The 18,569-nt window shown below is 40.8% G+C and overlaps 1 protein-coding gene and 1 pseudogene across 1 annotated transcript in view; one reads left to right on the forward strand and one right to left on the reverse strand.

The window, feature by feature from the left end:
• Window positions 1–18,569, reverse strand: part of DIS3L2 (DIS3 like 3'-5' exoribonuclease 2) — a 273,001-nt gene that overhangs the window by 144,941 nt on the left and 109,491 nt on the right. The window contains exons 9-11 of the mRNA XM_015585355.2: window positions 18,447–18,547; window positions 16,247–16,494; window positions 3,145–3,318 (exon numbers count right to left, since the gene is read on the reverse strand). Of these exons, the coding sequence (XP_015440841.1) occupies window positions 3,145–3,318; window positions 16,247–16,494; window positions 18,447–18,547 (523 nt within the window). The remainder of the gene's footprint in view (window positions 1–3,144; window positions 3,319–16,246; window positions 16,495–18,446; window positions 18,548–18,569) is intronic.
• On the forward strand, window positions 16,580–16,698 carry LOC112475435 (annotated as a pseudogene).

Genomic DNA, 18,569 nt, shown 5'->3' on the forward strand with positions numbered 1-18,569 from the left:
CATTGTTATACCATTTGGGTTCCTAAAATGACCTAAGTATATAAACTACAAAACTACTTGTATACGTAAACATCCTAATAGAATTTTCTAAGTAGTTTTCAAAGATGCCAAATGAAGAATAATCAATGATATGGACCTATTTTTTAAGAATCTAAAAATGGAGCCCCTTTCAATTAGTCCACAAGAACTGACATCATGAAAGATAAGAAATTAACTGGATTGCAAAATGAATCTCAATATGATCCATGAATAGGATTGAAAAATAAATATTATGATTTAGTAAATTCGGCTTACTTCCTCCCAAGATATGAGGTATCTTTTTCAGTTATGATAACTATTAAAGGCAAAACTAGATATCAAATTTACAGAACTTATCATCAGACCTTTGTATTTCTATATCATAAGTTATTAAAGCAAAATTTAAAAAAAGAAAGAATATTCAATCACATTACTTTCACCAAAAGTAAAATTATTAATAAGAAGTTTTTGATACCTTTTAAGTAAAACAAAAATATTTTAAAATTTATATCGTTCTCATTTTTCCACTTTTATGGAAATTTACACTGTATGTAATAAATTAGTAAAGTAGTAAGCATGCTTATAATTTTAATATAAAGGCACATACATTATTGAGAACGCATGTTCAACAAAGTTTAGAGATTACTACTTCAGGGTATCAGGAAGCAACTGAAAGATTTTAAGCCAAAAGAGTGAAAAAAATCAGATTAGAACTTCAGAAACATAATCTTAGAGATAACAGGCAGGGAGAAAGTGTTTGGAGGGGCGGGGTGTGTGTGTGTGTGTGTGTGTGTGTGTGCGTGTGCGTGTGCGTGTGCGTGTGCGTGTGCGTGTGCGTGCGCGCGCGCGTGTTTAATCCCTGTTATTATGCTGACAGCAGAGAGCATCCCACAAGCTCCTTGTATCTTTGGATTCTTTCGTCCGACACATAGGTACGCTTTAACAGAGGCCTTCTGCAGAGCAAGGCCTCCTATTCTGTGGTCTAACCCAGAAGGCAATGGGAGCCAAAGAAAAGGGCAAGGTGGAGCCACGAGTGGAAAACTGAGAGCAATACCAGGCTCTGTGACTGTTGAGATGACTTATTATTAATCTGTGGGCTAAGAGTTAAGCCGAGAAATGATTGGGTGCCTCTCTCTTCTGATAGTCCCGCTCATAATTTTTAAAAGTGATAAAAGCTTATTTTAAAAATAACTTGAATAACAGAGCAATTTATAAAATGAAAAGTAAAATATTGCCTCCCTACCTCCTACTAATCCACTGAGTTCACACATGGTAATCACCATCAATTACTATAAAAAAAAGGGCTAAATTTCCTTCCAGTCCTTTTTCTATGCATATATACTTGTTTGTGTACATATAAATGTGTGTCTATACATTTGTACAGTTTTTATATTATCTGACGTTATAAAAAAATAGGGTCAAATTCATATTGTTCTCAACCTTGTTTCTTTTACTTTGCAATATATATAATGGCCTTTGTCTCAGGCCAGTCCACATAGATCTAGCTCCTTTTTGGCAGCTGTCAGGACTTCAAATCTGCTATCTTATTAATATCACATAGGCTACTGAACCATTCCTTTGTTGATGGACATGAGCAGGGTCACTGTTACAATGAAGCAGAAATGAATGAACAGTCGTATACACAGATCCTTGTGCACCGCTCTGAGTAGGATGGATTCTCAGATGTAGAGTCTGGGGGTGAAAGGGTAGGTAAGGTTGAAATGTTGACAGCTACTGCAGAACGGCCATACTAACACACTTCAAACAATAAAGTTCAGCCATTTGTTCTGACCTTTTCTCATTAAATTTTTTACTAGATTCCTAGATTTAGGAAAATAAGTCCCAGAAAACGAGTTCCTCAATGTGTACATGAGAAAAACAAAGGTTCTGAGGGAGTAAGGTTTTGGGCCAACATCTCGAAGCCCCTGACGAGATAACTGACCAGCACGAGTTGTATGAATGGTGCTTACTATGGAAAGCCAGGATGGCAGCCTGAGTTGACTGACTTCAAATGCGACATGTTTTCTAACACGTAGGAAGGGGACTAACTGCCATCTCTGTTTCCTCGCCTACCCTCAGCAAGAAAAGGAAAAAAAGCAGTAAATTCCTAAAAGGTACAATAGCCAGAGGGAGCAGAGGAGGAGGATTCTCAAGCTAGGAGGAGTAGTGGGCACCAAGAGCTGAAGGTATCACAAGTTCAGCTGCACGGAGTGAGCGAGTGTGGTGGAAAAGACTCTGACACGGGATGACCTTAGCGAAAAACCTTCCACCGCCTCAGTGGGTTGTATGAAAAGTTTCTTGGTTCTAAATATCTCCATGTGGCATCCAAAATGAATGCCAGCGCTGAAACCAAATTCTGAAGAGAAATATCAGAAAAGAACTAACATCCCACAATGAAGAAACATCTTCAAAGAAGATGTTGTTATAAAAATACCACAAAAGTACTTTCCAACAAATTCCAGACCTAAAAGTAAAGCTTTAAAATGAAGCTCCAAGCACAGAAGTCTTGAATCCTTTGCTCTGTGCCTGAAGAGGCCCATTTAAAGGAAGGCACTTCTAAGCAGATAACACTGTCTTTATTTGACTAGGCCTATGGGGCAGGACGATGAGAAAAGAAGGGGACAAGTGTACCTTTTGAAATGAGGATGGACTGGAGCATGGGTCAGCACACTTTTTCTATATAGGGTCAGAGAGCAAATTTCTTAGGCTTTGCAGGACACATGGTCTCTGCTGTAACTGTTCAACTCTGCTGCTGTAGTGTAAAAAATACAGCCGCAGACAATATATAACTGAATAAGCATGGCTGTGTTCCAATGCAACTTTATGGATGCTTAAATTTGAATTTCACATAATTTTCATGAAAGATTATTTTTGTTTTGAGTTTTCTCAACCATGTGAAAATATTAAACCATTCTAAGCTCATGGGCTAAACAGGCAGTAGGCTGGACTGAGCTGGCCGGCCATAATTTGCTGACCTCTGGTACAGAGCACTTAATTCTCAATTGATCCGAACTTGAATGTCCATGGAAAGATGGCAACATCTGAGCCTGGCTCCCATGAAAGCTATGTTAGAAGGCAGAAACGTAGAAAGAAACATGTTGTTTTTAAAGAGTGTCAGATATTTACCTTAAATCTCTTCTCTTGCTTAATTCCTCCGGTGGTATTGTCCAGGGCAAGCCTTGTGGGAGACACTCTAGAACTTCTGAAGAGAAATCGGAGAAATCCACACCATACTCTGTAAGTATTCCTTCTGTTTCGGGCTCGATTTCACCGGCCTGCCCCAGACTCTTAGCCAGATGCCTGTGGACAGGACAGAGAGGAACAACCTCGTTAGTGAATAAATGGAAGATCGGTACCCATTTCCTCTCTAAAACTGAGCGCAGCAGGAAGGTCTTCAAACCCTCCTGCCCTTCCCCCAGCAGGCACATCATCACGAATGAATGGGGGGCTCAACGGAATGACAATGATTCTCTCATATCAAGAGTATCAAGAGACAATGATACTCTCTCCTGTTAAATCCATGACTATGGTGAAATTTGACCTTTCTTCAGGAATTCTGACCTGGGGAGTGGAGCCAGACTGCTTTCTTAAGGATTCCTGCGATTGTTTTTCAAAGGAAGTCAAATTCATATTGTTCAAAGCTTTTGTCAATTCTTTCTCTCACAAACACCTTTAGAGACAATTCTGATCAACCCAGTTTGCTGTTAAATCATCAGTTTCATAGTGCCTATACCTTAAGTCATGCTCATTAGATTATATTTGATGTTTATATGTATTTCAAACTTAAAGCTGACAGACTAAATGCTTCCCTCTGGACAAGGAAGACAAGGTGTTCACTCTCACGATACTATTAAGTGCGGTATTGGAGGGCCTAGTGAGAGCCATCAAGCAAGACAAAGAAAAGATAGGTATGTGAATTGGAAAGGATGATTTCTACATTGCATGTAAGTGGGCCGAAGAAGCATGATTCCCATTACAGAAGTGACCAGCCTCCAACATAATGCCTGGACTCTCTTCATATAAGACTCCACTCACTCTATGAAAACCAGTAGGAAGCACGCTATGTATGACTTAAGATTCTGCTTCAACTCAAGACTTTGAATGTGAAGAGAATGACTCAAAGAGGTGCTTGGGTTTCATTCATGATGACTAGAGCGGTTTCTGGTGCCAGGGTGGTGGCAGCAGCGTCCAGTGGCAATGCTGTCCTAAAATCACAGTGGTAAGAGCTGCTGGCATCATGGCCAGACTAATCCTGACAAAAAGACGATGGCTGGACTTCCTGTTTTTGCCTCTCCAGACCTGCCTTGGTTCCCACCCATGACTTTCTCGGGACGTTCAAGACTCTTAACTGTTTCTGTAAGCTCTTCCGTATCCTTTTAATGAATTCCTTTTCCAACTAGAGTTGGCTTCTCTTGTTTGCACCAAGAATCCAGACAATTAAACATTCAGGCCTCACTAATTTTCGAAATGCTAATTAATTTTCAAAATGGCTACATTATTACCTGTGTTCACTAGAAGAAAGTTCCCACTGCAGATCTGGGAATCTGTTGTCGCTGCCTTTGAAGTTTGAAGGACATTTTAGAAATTCATTAGTATTTTGAAAATCAGTGGGACCTGCGTTACCTCCAAGCCCTCTAAGCATCCCTAATTCTCACAGGTTCCTGACGTTCCGTTCTCCACATCCACCTCCTAACACTAACGCCTTTAACCGTCTGGATTCTTAGTTGCAAGCACAAGAAACTATGGTATGAAAGGGAACTTACTGGAAAGGTATCAGAGAGCTCACAGAAAACAGTAAGAGACCTGGAGAACCCGAAAAAGAGGTGGAAACAAAGAATTACTTGTTCAACCTCTAAATTCTTGATTCCAGGCAAACAGGGAAACTCAGGGACTGCCTATGTATATCAAAAAGATATTTGGAATCTCTTACAGATACCTGGCTAAGATGGAAAAAAAAAATTCGAAGGAGGATAAACCATTACATCATAGAATTCAGGGTCTCACTAAGTCTCTAATGTGAAAAATGGAGGTAGCAATCAGAAAGAGTGAGATTCAGAGAGCCAGACCATACATGTGCACAAGATATTACCTAGAAAGATGTAGAAAGGCCTGAGAACCTTGGATGCCTAGTTCTGGCTCATCTTCCATTGTCACAAGTCAGAAGTGGGCTACAATAGCACTATATCCGTTCTGAGGGGTGGTCTCTGAAAAGGCAGTACAGTAGAAACTCCTCTCCACAAGCAGCATACCCATGTTCTGTTTGGCCTGAGGAAAAGTGGCCTAATGGGCAGTGGCTACACATTTACCCAGGTGGATACGGCTCTGAAAGAAGACAGACTGGAGGACTGATGACAAGGACATCTGGGGAAGAGACAGGTGGATGAAATGGGCCCAGAGTATGACCGTTTGCGTTCCATGAGAACGCTTCACAAAACACTTTCATTGTGGAGGCAGGACGATCTGCCCTGAGAATGTCACCAATCTCCTTCCCCAGCCACTGCTGTACCTGCTCAATGGGCATAAGAACAGGAGGTACATGGGAGCAGGAAATGAGCCCCACAGCGTGAACTCCCTCTCACTAACGATGACCTGGCCACCTCCCTGGCAGGACGCCAGTCTGCCAGAAGCAGCAAGCAGCTGCGAGCCTCTGATGTGGAAGACAGCAGGCGAGCCCAGCAACTTACCTGACAGCAGGCTGTGTTCGCTGAGCTCGTCTATGATGGAGAGGGCAGTAATCGGCCCATTAAAAGAAACATTAATTCCTTTTAATTGCTACCTTCACTTGTTCCACCCACCTTGCTCGTATAACAATAAAGACCACAATCCACAGATTTACCAAATACCTTTTGAGCTATTATGTTATACCCCATTAAAAGAAACATTAATTCCTTTTAATCGCTACCTTCACTTGTTCCATCCACCTTGCTCGTATAACGATAAACACCACAATCCAGATTTACCAAATACCTTTTGAGCTATTATGTTATCACACTAGACATCGTATGTAATCAAGCGCTTCACCGTGGAGAGGCAGCAGAGCCTGTTGAAGTCACTGATCAGAACCGTGTAAGAGTGCACTGACGGGCTAGGCAGGAGGCAACACCTATGAGGCTGGCGTACTGTCCTCCAGGTAAAGCACTGCTCTGAGTATCGTGGACCTGTGCCCATGGTCTGGGAGCCAAGAGTGCAAGGGAGGAGTTGAACCTTTCAGTATCATCCTTAAGACCCACTCTCACTAATCCTCACCTTTGTAGCTAAGAGGTTTTAGTATCTCTGGGAACAAGTGTTGTGATTCCTCTGAAGTGGAAGCCAGGACTACAAGAATCCTGACTGATATGATGAGGCATAAAATATACGACCCACTGCCTTCCTGCAAAAACATTTGCAATTCAAGTTAGCTGAGAGATTACTCAGAAGGAAGGATTCGAGAATGGCGAGTATTAACATAAAGTGTTACTCTTATTTTATGTTGGGACATATGAAGTTGACCATTTTTTACCTACAAAATGCAATTTTACATGATTCTACCTTACAGTATTCAAAACCACATAAAATAATGAACCATACATATACTCAAACAGCACAGATAGTTTCTCGGAGATGTATAAACGATAAGGTAGATGATATAGAAGTTATTAGAGAATTAGACCTATAGGAAAAGAAACACATTCTTATGTGTGGTGGGAAGCAGACTTAAAACAAGGTGGCCATCTTACTCTTATTTGGTGAGGTCAGAGTGGCCGAAAACTATTGTGACACCTAAGGGAAAAGGGCCTAAACACTTGAACGAAAGGCATTTTATAACATCCAACTTGTAAAACATAATACTAAAATCCAGAGAGACCCACTCCCACGCGTAGGTGTTCACTTCACACTGACACAGTGCTGCTGGTTCTAGACCATACAAATACTACAAACGGCTCCTTCCTTAAGCAATGTATTTCTCTCTTAAAGACACTCCCTTTAACTTTCATGTTGAACTAGATGTACAAAACAAACCAAGTTCATTTCACCTTCATGGAATGTAGGAGCCAGGCCAGGAAGCCACCCCTGCCCCCCGAGCAGATCTCTCTCCACGGTACAATCCCTCTCCTCTGGTCATATTCCCTCTCGGGCACATGCCACTTTCTAGCTGTGTCCTGTTGCATTAGGTATCTCTCTTCTTTGTCTATAGATGATCATTATAGAGGAGGATCATTCAAAAGAGAATAAACATTTCTTTATTTCTATATCTTACAATGATACTTTTTCATCTTAGGAGTCCAATACATGATAGTCGAATGAATAAATGAATAAACAAATTAATGCCTTTGAGTCTATAAAAAAGGCATACTATTCCTCCTTAAAACTCTAAAGGAAAACTACGAAAACTGAATATAGTAAAAACAAATAAAACTCAAAGACATATATTTATTTAGGTAAACTCTTGAATCCTTTAATAATCAGCTGCCATATTAGCAAAAAATCAGGAACAGGAAAAAATGCCTGAAATTCTTGCTTTCATTCAAAATTGAACTTACGTCACTTATTGGTATGGAAAATATCTTTCCCCGTTGTGAGTTGCCAGTTAAGAAAGATAAGGAAATAAAAAGTTGTAGGGATCAGAATAGAAGAAACAAATCTGTCATTATGTACCAATGATGTGATTATCTACATAAAAAATCTAAAGGAAACCACAGTATATCCAAAGTTTTAAAATTAATAAGGGGATGATATAGTAAGAAGGCTGGATATAGAATTAATATACAAAAATTAGTTGTTATTCTACACGCAAGCACTAGAAAGTTAGAAAATACAACTTAAAATCTTGTTCTTCAGAAGTGAACATTAATAACATGAAAAGACAACTCATAAACTGGGGAGAAGATATTTTCCACATAGTGACTGCTAAAAAGATAACTTTTTAGAAAATTTTTTAACTCCGAAAAATCAAACAGCCCAATTAAAAATAGAATGCTAAAATGAGTGGGTGAAAGTTTAATCAGAAAGAGTAATTGCACAGTATTAAAAAAATCTTCCCCAAAACACAGTTTAGTAATTACAAGGGGAAAATAATAAGTTAAAAATCCTGGCAGATACCAGCTTAGCCAAGTGATGGAGGTTAACATCACCAGTAATACATACTGACATCACGTACTCCTTGGTATCATGCACACCACCTCTGTGCTATCCCTCTCAATAATGAATGATCTCCGTCTACTCATGAGAAAACATTAGACAAACCCAAATTGAGGAGCAGTCTACGAAATCACTGACCAATATTCTTCAAAATATCAAGGTTACGAAAGATGAGGCCGAGGAATTGAAAAAAACTATAGCGACATGACAACTAACAGCTATGTAGGATCCTGGACCAGATTTTCAAACAGAAAAAGGACATTAGAGAAAAAAAATTATAAGGTCTGAATAAGTCCTACACTTTATTTAATAGTATTATGCCCAGGTTTTGATAAATACTCAATGGTAATGTGAAATGTAACATAAGGAATTAAGGGACTCTGACATTTTTGCAACTTTTGTAAATCTAAATTATCTAAATGAAAAAATTAACTGTGAAAAAAGTAAGATGCTAAGACATTGTGTTGCACACCTGAAACTAATATAATATTGTATGTCAACTGTAATTGAAAAATTAAAAAATATATTTTTAAAAAGACACTAAGACATTTTCTAGAGGAGAACCATAAATGTATGAAAAGATGCTCAATCTCATTCGTAATTAGGGAAATATAAATTAAACTCAATGAAATATTATTTTATATACCCACTTGACTGGCAAAAATTGAAGAGTCTAGCTATCAAGGGTTGGTGAGAATGTGAAGAGCGGGAAACTCTTTTACAGTGCTAGTAGGACGAAAAATGGGGACGGCCACTGTGGAAAATGATTTGGCTATAAAGCTGTAAATTTAAACATGCATCAGTATGTGATGTAGTAATTCTACTCTCAAGTAGAGTCTAGAGAAATTTTAGTTGGAATTTTACAAACTGGAATGTTTGTAAAAGCATTGTTTATAATAGCAAGAACCTCAGTTCAACCCAAATATCCATTGCTAGATAATTAAATGACGGTATATTCAAGAACTGGAAATATTATGAATTAAAATGAGTATAAAATATGAATATATCTTAGAAATATTATGGTAAATGAAAAAACCAAGTCACAGAATAAATGTAGCATCGTATTTTTGTATTTTTTTACAAGGTTCAAAAACAAGCAAAACTAGAATTTTTAGGAATATAAATATGGGTAAATTAAAAAGAAAAGCACATTTCAATTAGCATGTTTGAGACAGTGGTTACCGCTCAAAGAAAAAATTAGGGGTTAGGATAGAAAGGAACACAAGGGAGCTTTAACTGTATTGTCATATATTTCTTAATCTGGGTGGTGAGTTTATGGGTTGGTTTTAATATCGGAATTCAAAAATTATGTAAGTGTTACACATATTCTTTTATCTGTGAAACATACTTTGCAATAAATGCTGGTAAATATTTTTAAAACAACATTTTACGCAAATAAATACTAAACTCTTAATAGTGATTATTTCAACAGGGTGAAATTACGGAAATTTTTTACTTTCTATAGTATATGTTTTAAATAATTTTAATAATAAAGACAATATATATGTATTTAAATTTTTTTTCTTAATTTTGATATTGCAATAATAAATAGTTTTGAGCTAGAAAGCTTTTCTCATTAGAGCATTTATAATCATCACGCCCTCAAATTTTCTAACTCACCAGAGTCCCTCCACAACTACTGTTTCCACTCACAAATGATGACATTACGTCTGGGGCCTACTGGAGAGTGAATCAATCGAGATGGAGCCAAAACAGCATTCCCAACTTCCCACAGGTGACAGGTGGGGGCTTTGTGTGTGTGTGCGCAAACATTCTCTATAAATAAGCGCCAGGGTCAATGTTTAAAGTGATGGGCGAGTAAAAAACTTATTGAGGGGAAGGGACCAGTTACGGATGTAGAAAATTAACACAAGAAAGTCCTTCAAGTCGGCCTATTTGCCTTTAAAAAAAAAAAAAAACGGAACACGTAACAGTCAATATTAGTGTTCTAAGCCATTCATTCTTTCTCAACCACGAATTCCTATAAAGTTTTAGCCTTAAAACTGGGCAAGACAGTCGTATGACCTCGTAGTGATCGTCACTATTATTATCGCTCTTAAGTAAACACTCTCATGTGTACTGGTCCATGTTGAAAATTTCACGCCAACAGATACAATGGTGTCAGACCCCTGAGAACCTGCGAGTGGCCAGCAGTCCAACATCCACTACCCTTGGGTCCAGACTTCAATAACGACACACAATGAAAACAAAGGGTGGCAAATACAATGTCTTTGGCTGTATATTTTATGTATTATTTTCTATAATCGGGAAGAGAGAACATGCCATTTTCCCCTTTTCTGGCTCAGTATTTATGACACAGCAAAAGGCAGCAAGGAAGGAAGAGGGATAATGAGGGATCAATGGAAACGGATTATGGGATGATGAAAAGACGCCAGGCTCAACAATACCGAACGATCTTACGAAAGGTCCTGAAGCTTGAGCGTGAAGAGCTTCATGTTGATGTGAACGGAGAAGAAAGGAGGCTGAAAGCATCTAAGGATGTAAGAGAAGCTGATGACTGTAAAATTCTCTGATACTTTAATATGTTCAGAAGGTGCACTAGAAACTGTGGATGAAGCTGACACCCACGAAAGACATGTCAAGGATCGCACGCAGGGCGAGGAAAAGAACAATTTGGTAACCGAAGCCCGGTTTAGGCCCATCCTCCTCCACACTTTACTTTTGCTCTGCTTGGACCAGGATGCTCTCCATGTTGAAGATGTAGCTTTTCCAAAGCTGATCTTCATAGGCCACCAGGTGGAGCCCAACAGTCACAAAAAAAGAGCCCCCTCCTCAGCCTGATTTGCTTTTTGTCTGTCAGCCAGCTGGAGCCATCCTCCCTGGAAAGGACTTAGGAAGTCTAAGATTGGTAATTCAAGTTCATAGGGTCACATAACTCAGCCTCTTTCTCAGAAGAGTCTTCAGGTAAGAAACATACTCTCGAAAAGGTGACATATTCTTTTTTTTTTTTTTTTTTTGGCACAGGGAGAAAGATTGGATGGAGCTGTTTTTCAATTCGCTCATCTTGTAGGCTATGCCTCAATGAAACAAACTAATTTTTCCTGTTTGTTATTTCTACCAAACTGGTTACTCTTTCATTTCCTACTAAATGCAATTTTATAGAATTTAGTGACCACCTCCCAATTCGTATCTACCTCATAAGAAATCCAGTATCTACCAAAACTGAATGGAATTGTAAAAGCATTTGCTTCCGGTCAGTCAGGAAATATTTCTGACTGTCTAACAGCTGACACCTCACGGGTAAAAAGCTGGGAGAGAAGATACCAGAATAGACCAGACACATCCTCCTCCACCACACGCATCGCCAGTCGGAACTTCCCTTCCTCCCCATTCGCCTCGCCCCGTCTCCCTCTCCCTCCAATGGAGCCTGCTCTCCTTCGCCCTCATTAAAAGGAGCATACCTGCCACGCACTGTTTCTCATCTCAACAGCCTCCCACTAAGCTTAGTTCAACAAAAATTTCTCAACCCTGCTATATGTGCACTGAGCTATTCATTTTCCCTCCTCCCCATCCCTTAAACCTACCAAAGTTTGCTAGAGAAAGTAACATAAATTGTCAATTTACTCTAGGTCAATTCACATCGTACATCTCCAGTTAGTCTGCAGTGTTGCCAAGAAACACTATTATGTTCCTCACAGTAGCTGCCGTAAAATTTTTCCTTCTTTTTTATTTTTTTCCAAGATTTATCCTTAAATATTCAAGAAGAAAAAAACCATGACAAATCTAGGAGAAAGTGACCATGATATCTCCAGGCTCACGACATCCTGGAAGGGAAGCCTGGGATTGCAGATTTCACAAAGGTCTGAGAAAATATAGGCGTGAATTCCACTGCAAGAGTTTCTAAAGGGAACGATGATTTAAGAGGGTTGGGAAGCTCTTAAAACTGTAAATCTGATTATATAATTACAAATCATTCCAGTGAGGAAGTCAATGTGGCTTTTCAAATATCCTGGACACGAGTCCAGCACTAAATATTAAAAGTACGAAACACGTTGTGGTGTATAACAGAAAGCAGCGATCCCCAAAAGCCAGCCTGGGTTCCCCAAGAACGGCGTTCCTTTACATTTTTGATAACGTTGCAGGAATGAGGTTCATGAAAACATGGTAGGAGTGAGGTACAGAGGTGAACGAGGCTCGACTGAGATCGACGTGACAATTCCAAGAACAAGATGAAAAAGGACTTTGTGACAAATGGAGGTTTCCAGAACTGTAATAATCTTGGGGTTCCCCTAACTGGAGGCACCGAAGTGCTAGTGGGGGTGCCAGAGAAGCAATGCTTCCACCAGAGGAGGCACCAAGACCGATGGGCACCTTAAGGTCCCTTCCGAGATTATTGAAATCAGTCTATTAATGTGTACATTCTATTTAATCTTTTTGTTAAAAAGATTCTAAATTTGGGGTTCTTCCCCTGAGTTTATATATTGGACGTATGTTACAAGTGTTGACTTTGAAATCAGAACCTTGGTTTTCATCATTTTCTGTTCCAAACACCTTTTCCTGTGTTTTCTAGCTTGATTTATGGTGCACTATGTTTCTAGACCTTGGGGTTGTCAAACCATTCTCGTCTACCCAGCTGACCAGCCAGCAGACAGTCTCCGAGTACCCTAACCCTAAAGGAGCTCGTGGCCAAGCAAATAACTCGGAGAAGCAATTACAATAGAAACCGGTAAGAGCTGCAATAACGGTATTACAAGAAACTACGGGAGCGCCCAGGGAGAAGGACTCAGAGCGAGGGAACATTTTTCGAGTGGACAACTGAGTTAAGTTTAAAAGTTCAGCATTTTATTAAACAAACTCTGGGGAGAGGAGAAAGCCACTGCTGGGCAAGGAAGCGTAGTGTGCAAAGTGCGGAGCTCTGAACAAACACAGCTTGGGAGACGGCGAGCAATGAGGCATAAGCGAAGGGGATGGCAGGAGCTGAGGCTGCTCTCGGTTAAATGCCATCATCGCCCACCCGGTCACCCAAGTCAGCAGCCTGAGAGTTCATCCAAGATTCTGTCCTGCTCCATGCCCCATTTCTAGCCGGTCGCCATGCCTGGGAGACTTTACCTTCTTCATCTCCCCTGGATCTTTTCATTCCTTTTGCTTCCTTTGCTGCAGCTGCTTTACGTCAGGTCCTCCCCAGCTCCTCGTGCTGCAGCAGCCGACTGTGACTGCTTGCTTCCATCATGTCCCTCCCCGTCCACTCTGGACTCTCAGGCAGAGTGGTCTTTTAGCTAAGAGGCTTCCATTTTCCAAGAAACGGTCTTGGATTTCCCCCTTCCTGTGCCTCCTCTCAACTTCCAGAAAACCATTTTGATCCTCTGGAAGAACTTACGACATTCTGTTCCGTGCTACAGTTGGAGACCAGAAGCACGCCATTCAATCCGTCTGCTTTATCCACACTTCTTCACAGGGACTGGAGTCCCGCGGTCCCTGCTAATTGGGCAGAAGATTGTGGGACCTTGGACCCTAACCTCTGGTTCAAACTACTGACCAGGGCAAATAACAGTCTCAAGCTAGACCAATAAGATTTTCTACCCTAGAAATTCTGTATTGTGATCTAGACTTCGGTATGTGACCAGAGGACTATTAGGGCCATTTTGGGGCCAGCATGGATGCTACTGAGCAAGCAGGTGGCTACTGTGTAGAGAGAAGAATACAGCTCGTGTGCAGAAAGGGGTAATGAAAAGATGCCACGTGGTGGCTGGACTGGTCCGCGTGGTGAGAGAGACTGTGATTCCTTTGTCACCTTGTTGGTTTCGAGTCCCTCTTGAGACGCACAAGTCTGCATTAGGCTATAATTTCTTTGAATAAAGAAACTATAGCATGTTTACCTTTCTATCTCTCACATAATATAGCACAGCGACTTACATATAGCTGATCAACAGCTGTCTCGTGAACTGAATTTACTACAGAAGTAAATGACTTTGGACTTGAATAATTAGTAGCAATTATATAAAAAGAAGAAGGTTGACACTTTCCAGGGTAGAGTGGAGCGGCAGGGAAGAAAGCCTCTTTGGCTAAACTCAGTTTTAGGCACAGCCTCTGCGGAAGCTAAGCACACACATTCACACCGTAGCAAATACTATACCTTCCTGCTCCTGGTCAAAACCTGGCAAAGAGAGACGAAACCCAGGCAGCCCCGGCACAGCATGTTCTGATTGGGAAACAGTGACCTCAGTTTCTGAAGATCGGTAACTGAGAGCCAGAACCAAACGGCAAGGCGGCCACCAACGCGCTCGACAGCTGCAGCCCACACCCCGCGTGAGGGAGACGTCACCCGAGAACTTCATTATGAAAACTGCCACGTTTTATTTCTTGAGATAAATTTTCTCTTTTTCACAAAGATTTTAAAAGGCATATAACCATAAAAGGTCATTTGAATGTCTTTACGGTAAGAAGGTAGAGAAAAGGTTAGTAGTTTTCCATCGAAGTATGAGAATATTCAAATATTTTTACTTTGAAAATACAAGATTAATATATGATTGTTATTTTTAAATATTCTTTCTTTAGATTCAGCAAATGTCCTTGCTGCTTCAAAGGCCAGACTCCATTTTAATTATTATTGTCCTTTGCCCACAAGAAGAGAGTTCTGATGAAGTAATAATGCTCAGCTGTAAACGAGGACGGCCATTCGAGCAACAAGAGAAGCCCACGCCCGAAGGCTTCCTGACGACGCCCTTACACTTGAAGACTAGGAAGCAGTCCGCTCAAGTGCACACAATGGGACACGGCAGAAAGGCAGATAAAAGACGAGGCCGGATTTCCCGCTGCGGTGTGAAAGTCTTCCCTTTTCACTGCCAAGCGGAATGTAGTGGGGCGACCCGCCCAGGCCAGGTGGCTCAGCCATTACCAGGCCTTTTGAGCTGCTGGTGAGAAACTGGCAAGCCTCTGAGGAGGCCAATTTAGGGCTCAAGGGGTTGACGTCACTTTTGGATAATGAATTAGGCTTGAAAATGATGACATTGCAGTCACGCCACTTGAGAGCAAAAAAGAAAGCGCAACTGCTCCTGACTGGCTCTGAGAGCATATAAATCGCACTGATCTCGTGTGATTTATATGTCACTGGAAGAGTGGCACGGCCGTGTTTCCTAAGTTGCACTACGTATGGCATGCAGATCTGATCGGGCTTGCTTCACCGGCATAAGAGGCTAAGTAGAGAATAAGCCTGATAAAAAAAAGCACACACTGTGGCCACCCATTCAGTGTTGGCACTCGGAAGCACAGAGCGTTCCCAGGAGGGTCCGTCCTGCACAAGTCAGACGACCAACAAGCAAGTTGCCGAACTGTACTCGAAGTGTCAGAACAAACTCTTTTCTAGCGTATATGCCTTTATTTTCATTTCTGTGAAGCATAAATCAGACACCATCGATGATAAAGAGTTAAAGATTTAGCTGAAACAGTATTGCTTTTCTTTCAAAATGAATACCAATTCTAAGAAAACAGGCACTGCATTTGATCGAGTAGCTATGTCCAGCTGTTTCTTCAGATCAAAATAAAGTGGCTATGCAAGATGCTCTGTGACGACATAACCAATATTTAACTTAGATTGGCTTCTGACAGCTTCTGTAAAAACATGGTACCCTTTCCCTGCTTACAGCACGGGAATTTAGCTTTTAATGCCAAAAATGTAACCTCTGAAGATCAGTACCAAAACATCACATCAAACAAATCTTCATATTCATATTTAAAGCATGGGAGACTGGGGTCCCTTGAATATGCCTGGGATTTTACATATTTTAACACTAGTGTCTTGACTGTTTGATGCGATGAATTCTTTGCAGTTCACAAATACAAATGGGATTCATAACATCACAGAGAAAAAGTAGAGGCTCAGAATGTGCTTATATTTTATGTCAAAAACAAAAACAAACAAAAAGGTGATTGCCTGACAATTCAAGGAACCTATAGGTTACCAGTTGAGGTAGTAGCTAAGGGCAATTTCTTAAGAAACCAGACCAAAATATGTCAAGTATCCATGCTTTATTATTTTTCCCTATGCTTAATGAAGAATAATTAAAATATACCAAAAAAAAAAAGTTTACCTAAAAGCCACCTAAACCAACTCTGCCTGGATCTGTGCTTTTCCATCCCAGAGATCACCTACCCCAGCGCAAAATTGCTGTCCTCCTTCCAGTCCACGATGCGGCAGATGAACAGTGTGTCGGCGTAATCCTTAGGCCGGGTCACAAAGTCCTGAGGGCAGTCCTTGAGAGGCACGTATATTCTAGGCACTCGGTGGTCCGAGGGAGAAAACAGGGCATATTTCTTAAACAGCTCACTGTTCTTATCAGCCAGGAGTTTGAGGAAGCCAGCTGCTGCTCGGGAATGCTTTTTCTCCACGATGTAAACCACCTGCAAACACCAAAAACGTAGTCAGTGCTGTTTATCCGCAGGGCTGGGTAGCAGCTGGGAACAGTCAGCAGGATACTGTTTGGCCGTCTATGGCCATGTTACCCTGAACAAACGAGATCCCGATTAATCTCGGAAGCTAAGCAGGGTTGGACCTAGTTAGTACTTGGATGGGAGACCACCTATGAAGACCAGGTGCTGTAGGCATAAAAAACAAAAAAATAATGGATTGTAAGTTGACAAAGTCCTTGCAATCTGTGAGGTCAACCAAGGCTTGCCTCGCCTAAAAAAAAAAAAAAAAGATACTGTTTGGTCAATTAGCCGGGTCCGGCGGTTTTACCAAGTACAAGTGAAGTGCCTCTCAGTGAAGCTCTGTGACTAAGGAATCCATATTTCTGTTGAGGGGAGGAGGGTGGCACTGTGAAGTCCCCTGCGACTACATTGTTCCCTAACTAGGTTGATGTCCTTTTACCTTTCGAAATTTGCCTTCAGTTGTCTCTTGTTATTTTCCAGGGTTTATACATGTACTCAGTGGGGAAGAGCAAGGAGATGTGAGTCTACGCCATCTTTTCTGAACCAGAAGTCCTCGTTTTAATATTTGACAACATAAAGTGTATAAAGTAGCTCAATGTTACTTCTGATTCATGTTAGTTGTCATATAACTGACTTTCTCACAGCGTAAGTTTCGCATACAAGTGCTGTTTTGCCTTGTAATTTTAGTTTGAATCCATTAAGAAATTATCAAAAACAAAAAAACAAACAAAAAAAAACCAGCCAAAGAGAGGGTAGATGCGGGGGGCGGGGGGACACAACAAATTACAGAACACAAATGCCATCTACAGAGGGTCGCCTCCGCTCAGCTCTGACTCAAGTCATTTAAGAATGTGGCCTAGTGTTGCCGGATGTTTTGTTTTGTCAGGAGAAGCCAGAAATCTAATTTTTTTAGGTGAATGCTCCCCTTTTTTTTTTTTTTAATGTAAGCTACCAAGTCAAAATTTTTAAATACTGCACGAGTCGAACGAAACACGTTTGGAGCCAGATCTAGCCCACAGCGCTCCCCTCATTACAGTCCCCCACGCCTAGCGGGGTGCCTGGCATGGGGTTAGCATTCCAAATGCTTATTACAATAACGATCTAGATAACTGGATGGGCAATTGGGGGTACCATATATCGATGTAATTTAGAAATTCCTTCTGTCACCATGCAGGAGATATTCTCCTGCCCAACTCGCTACGGTGGGTGGGAACGCTGCGTTCCCCGGCTCAACGTGCTGCCACCGACACCTTGGGGAGAGGCGGCCCGTGGAGTCACACCACCTCCTTCTCCCCCGCGCACACGGCTTCCACCACGAGCTAGGGCCAGCTGTGTTTGATCCCGTGTCTGAATATGCTACTAGCATATATAATTAAAAGATAAAATTGGATTATGCAAAACAACAAAAACAGGATACAAAAGCAACTGTTTTTGTTTCTATGATCGCTAAATTAAATACTTTGGAAAAACTAAAAAAGACTTCTTAAAGGCTTACTTTTGAATTAGATAAAGGCATGATAACAATAAAAAAATATATATTAGAGCAAAAAACTATACAAATCTAGAAGTGTACATTCATATTGCTTTACCCGTACCAAAATTCTCACTCTACTTTAAATAACCCAAACTGGGAATCATAAATATTACATTACGACTGTGGTTTAAGCAGAAGATAATGCAGAACTTCAACAAATGTACCCACACAGAAAGAAAATGCCTTGACCCTTCATGCAAAGACAAGCAAATAAATACACGCGTAGACATTTGAAGTTATAAAAAGAGTCACTTTTCATGATACCCTGTTTCCACTGACTTTCCTGAGTAAATGACCAACTACAGTCCTAAGGGAATCACGTGAGACCTTTGACAGGTAGTCGGGTGGCAGCCATTTGAATAAATGGAGAAAATCTGAATGAAGTGACCTTTGCTGATCTTTGCAGCGACTTCTCTGGTAAAGCTCTTGTGTCCTGTGCCACAGAGGTGCTCTCGTCTTTTGTACCTGATGCACCAGCATCCTCTTTTCCTAAATTAAAAAGAGAAAGGGA

The sequence above is a fragment of the Pteropus alecto genome, unplaced genomic scaffold, assembly GCF_000325575.1.
Source record: "Pteropus alecto unplaced genomic scaffold, ASM32557v1 scaffold110, whole genome shotgun sequence".
Lineage (NCBI taxonomy): Eukaryota > Metazoa > Chordata > Mammalia > Chiroptera > Pteropodidae > Pteropus > Pteropus alecto.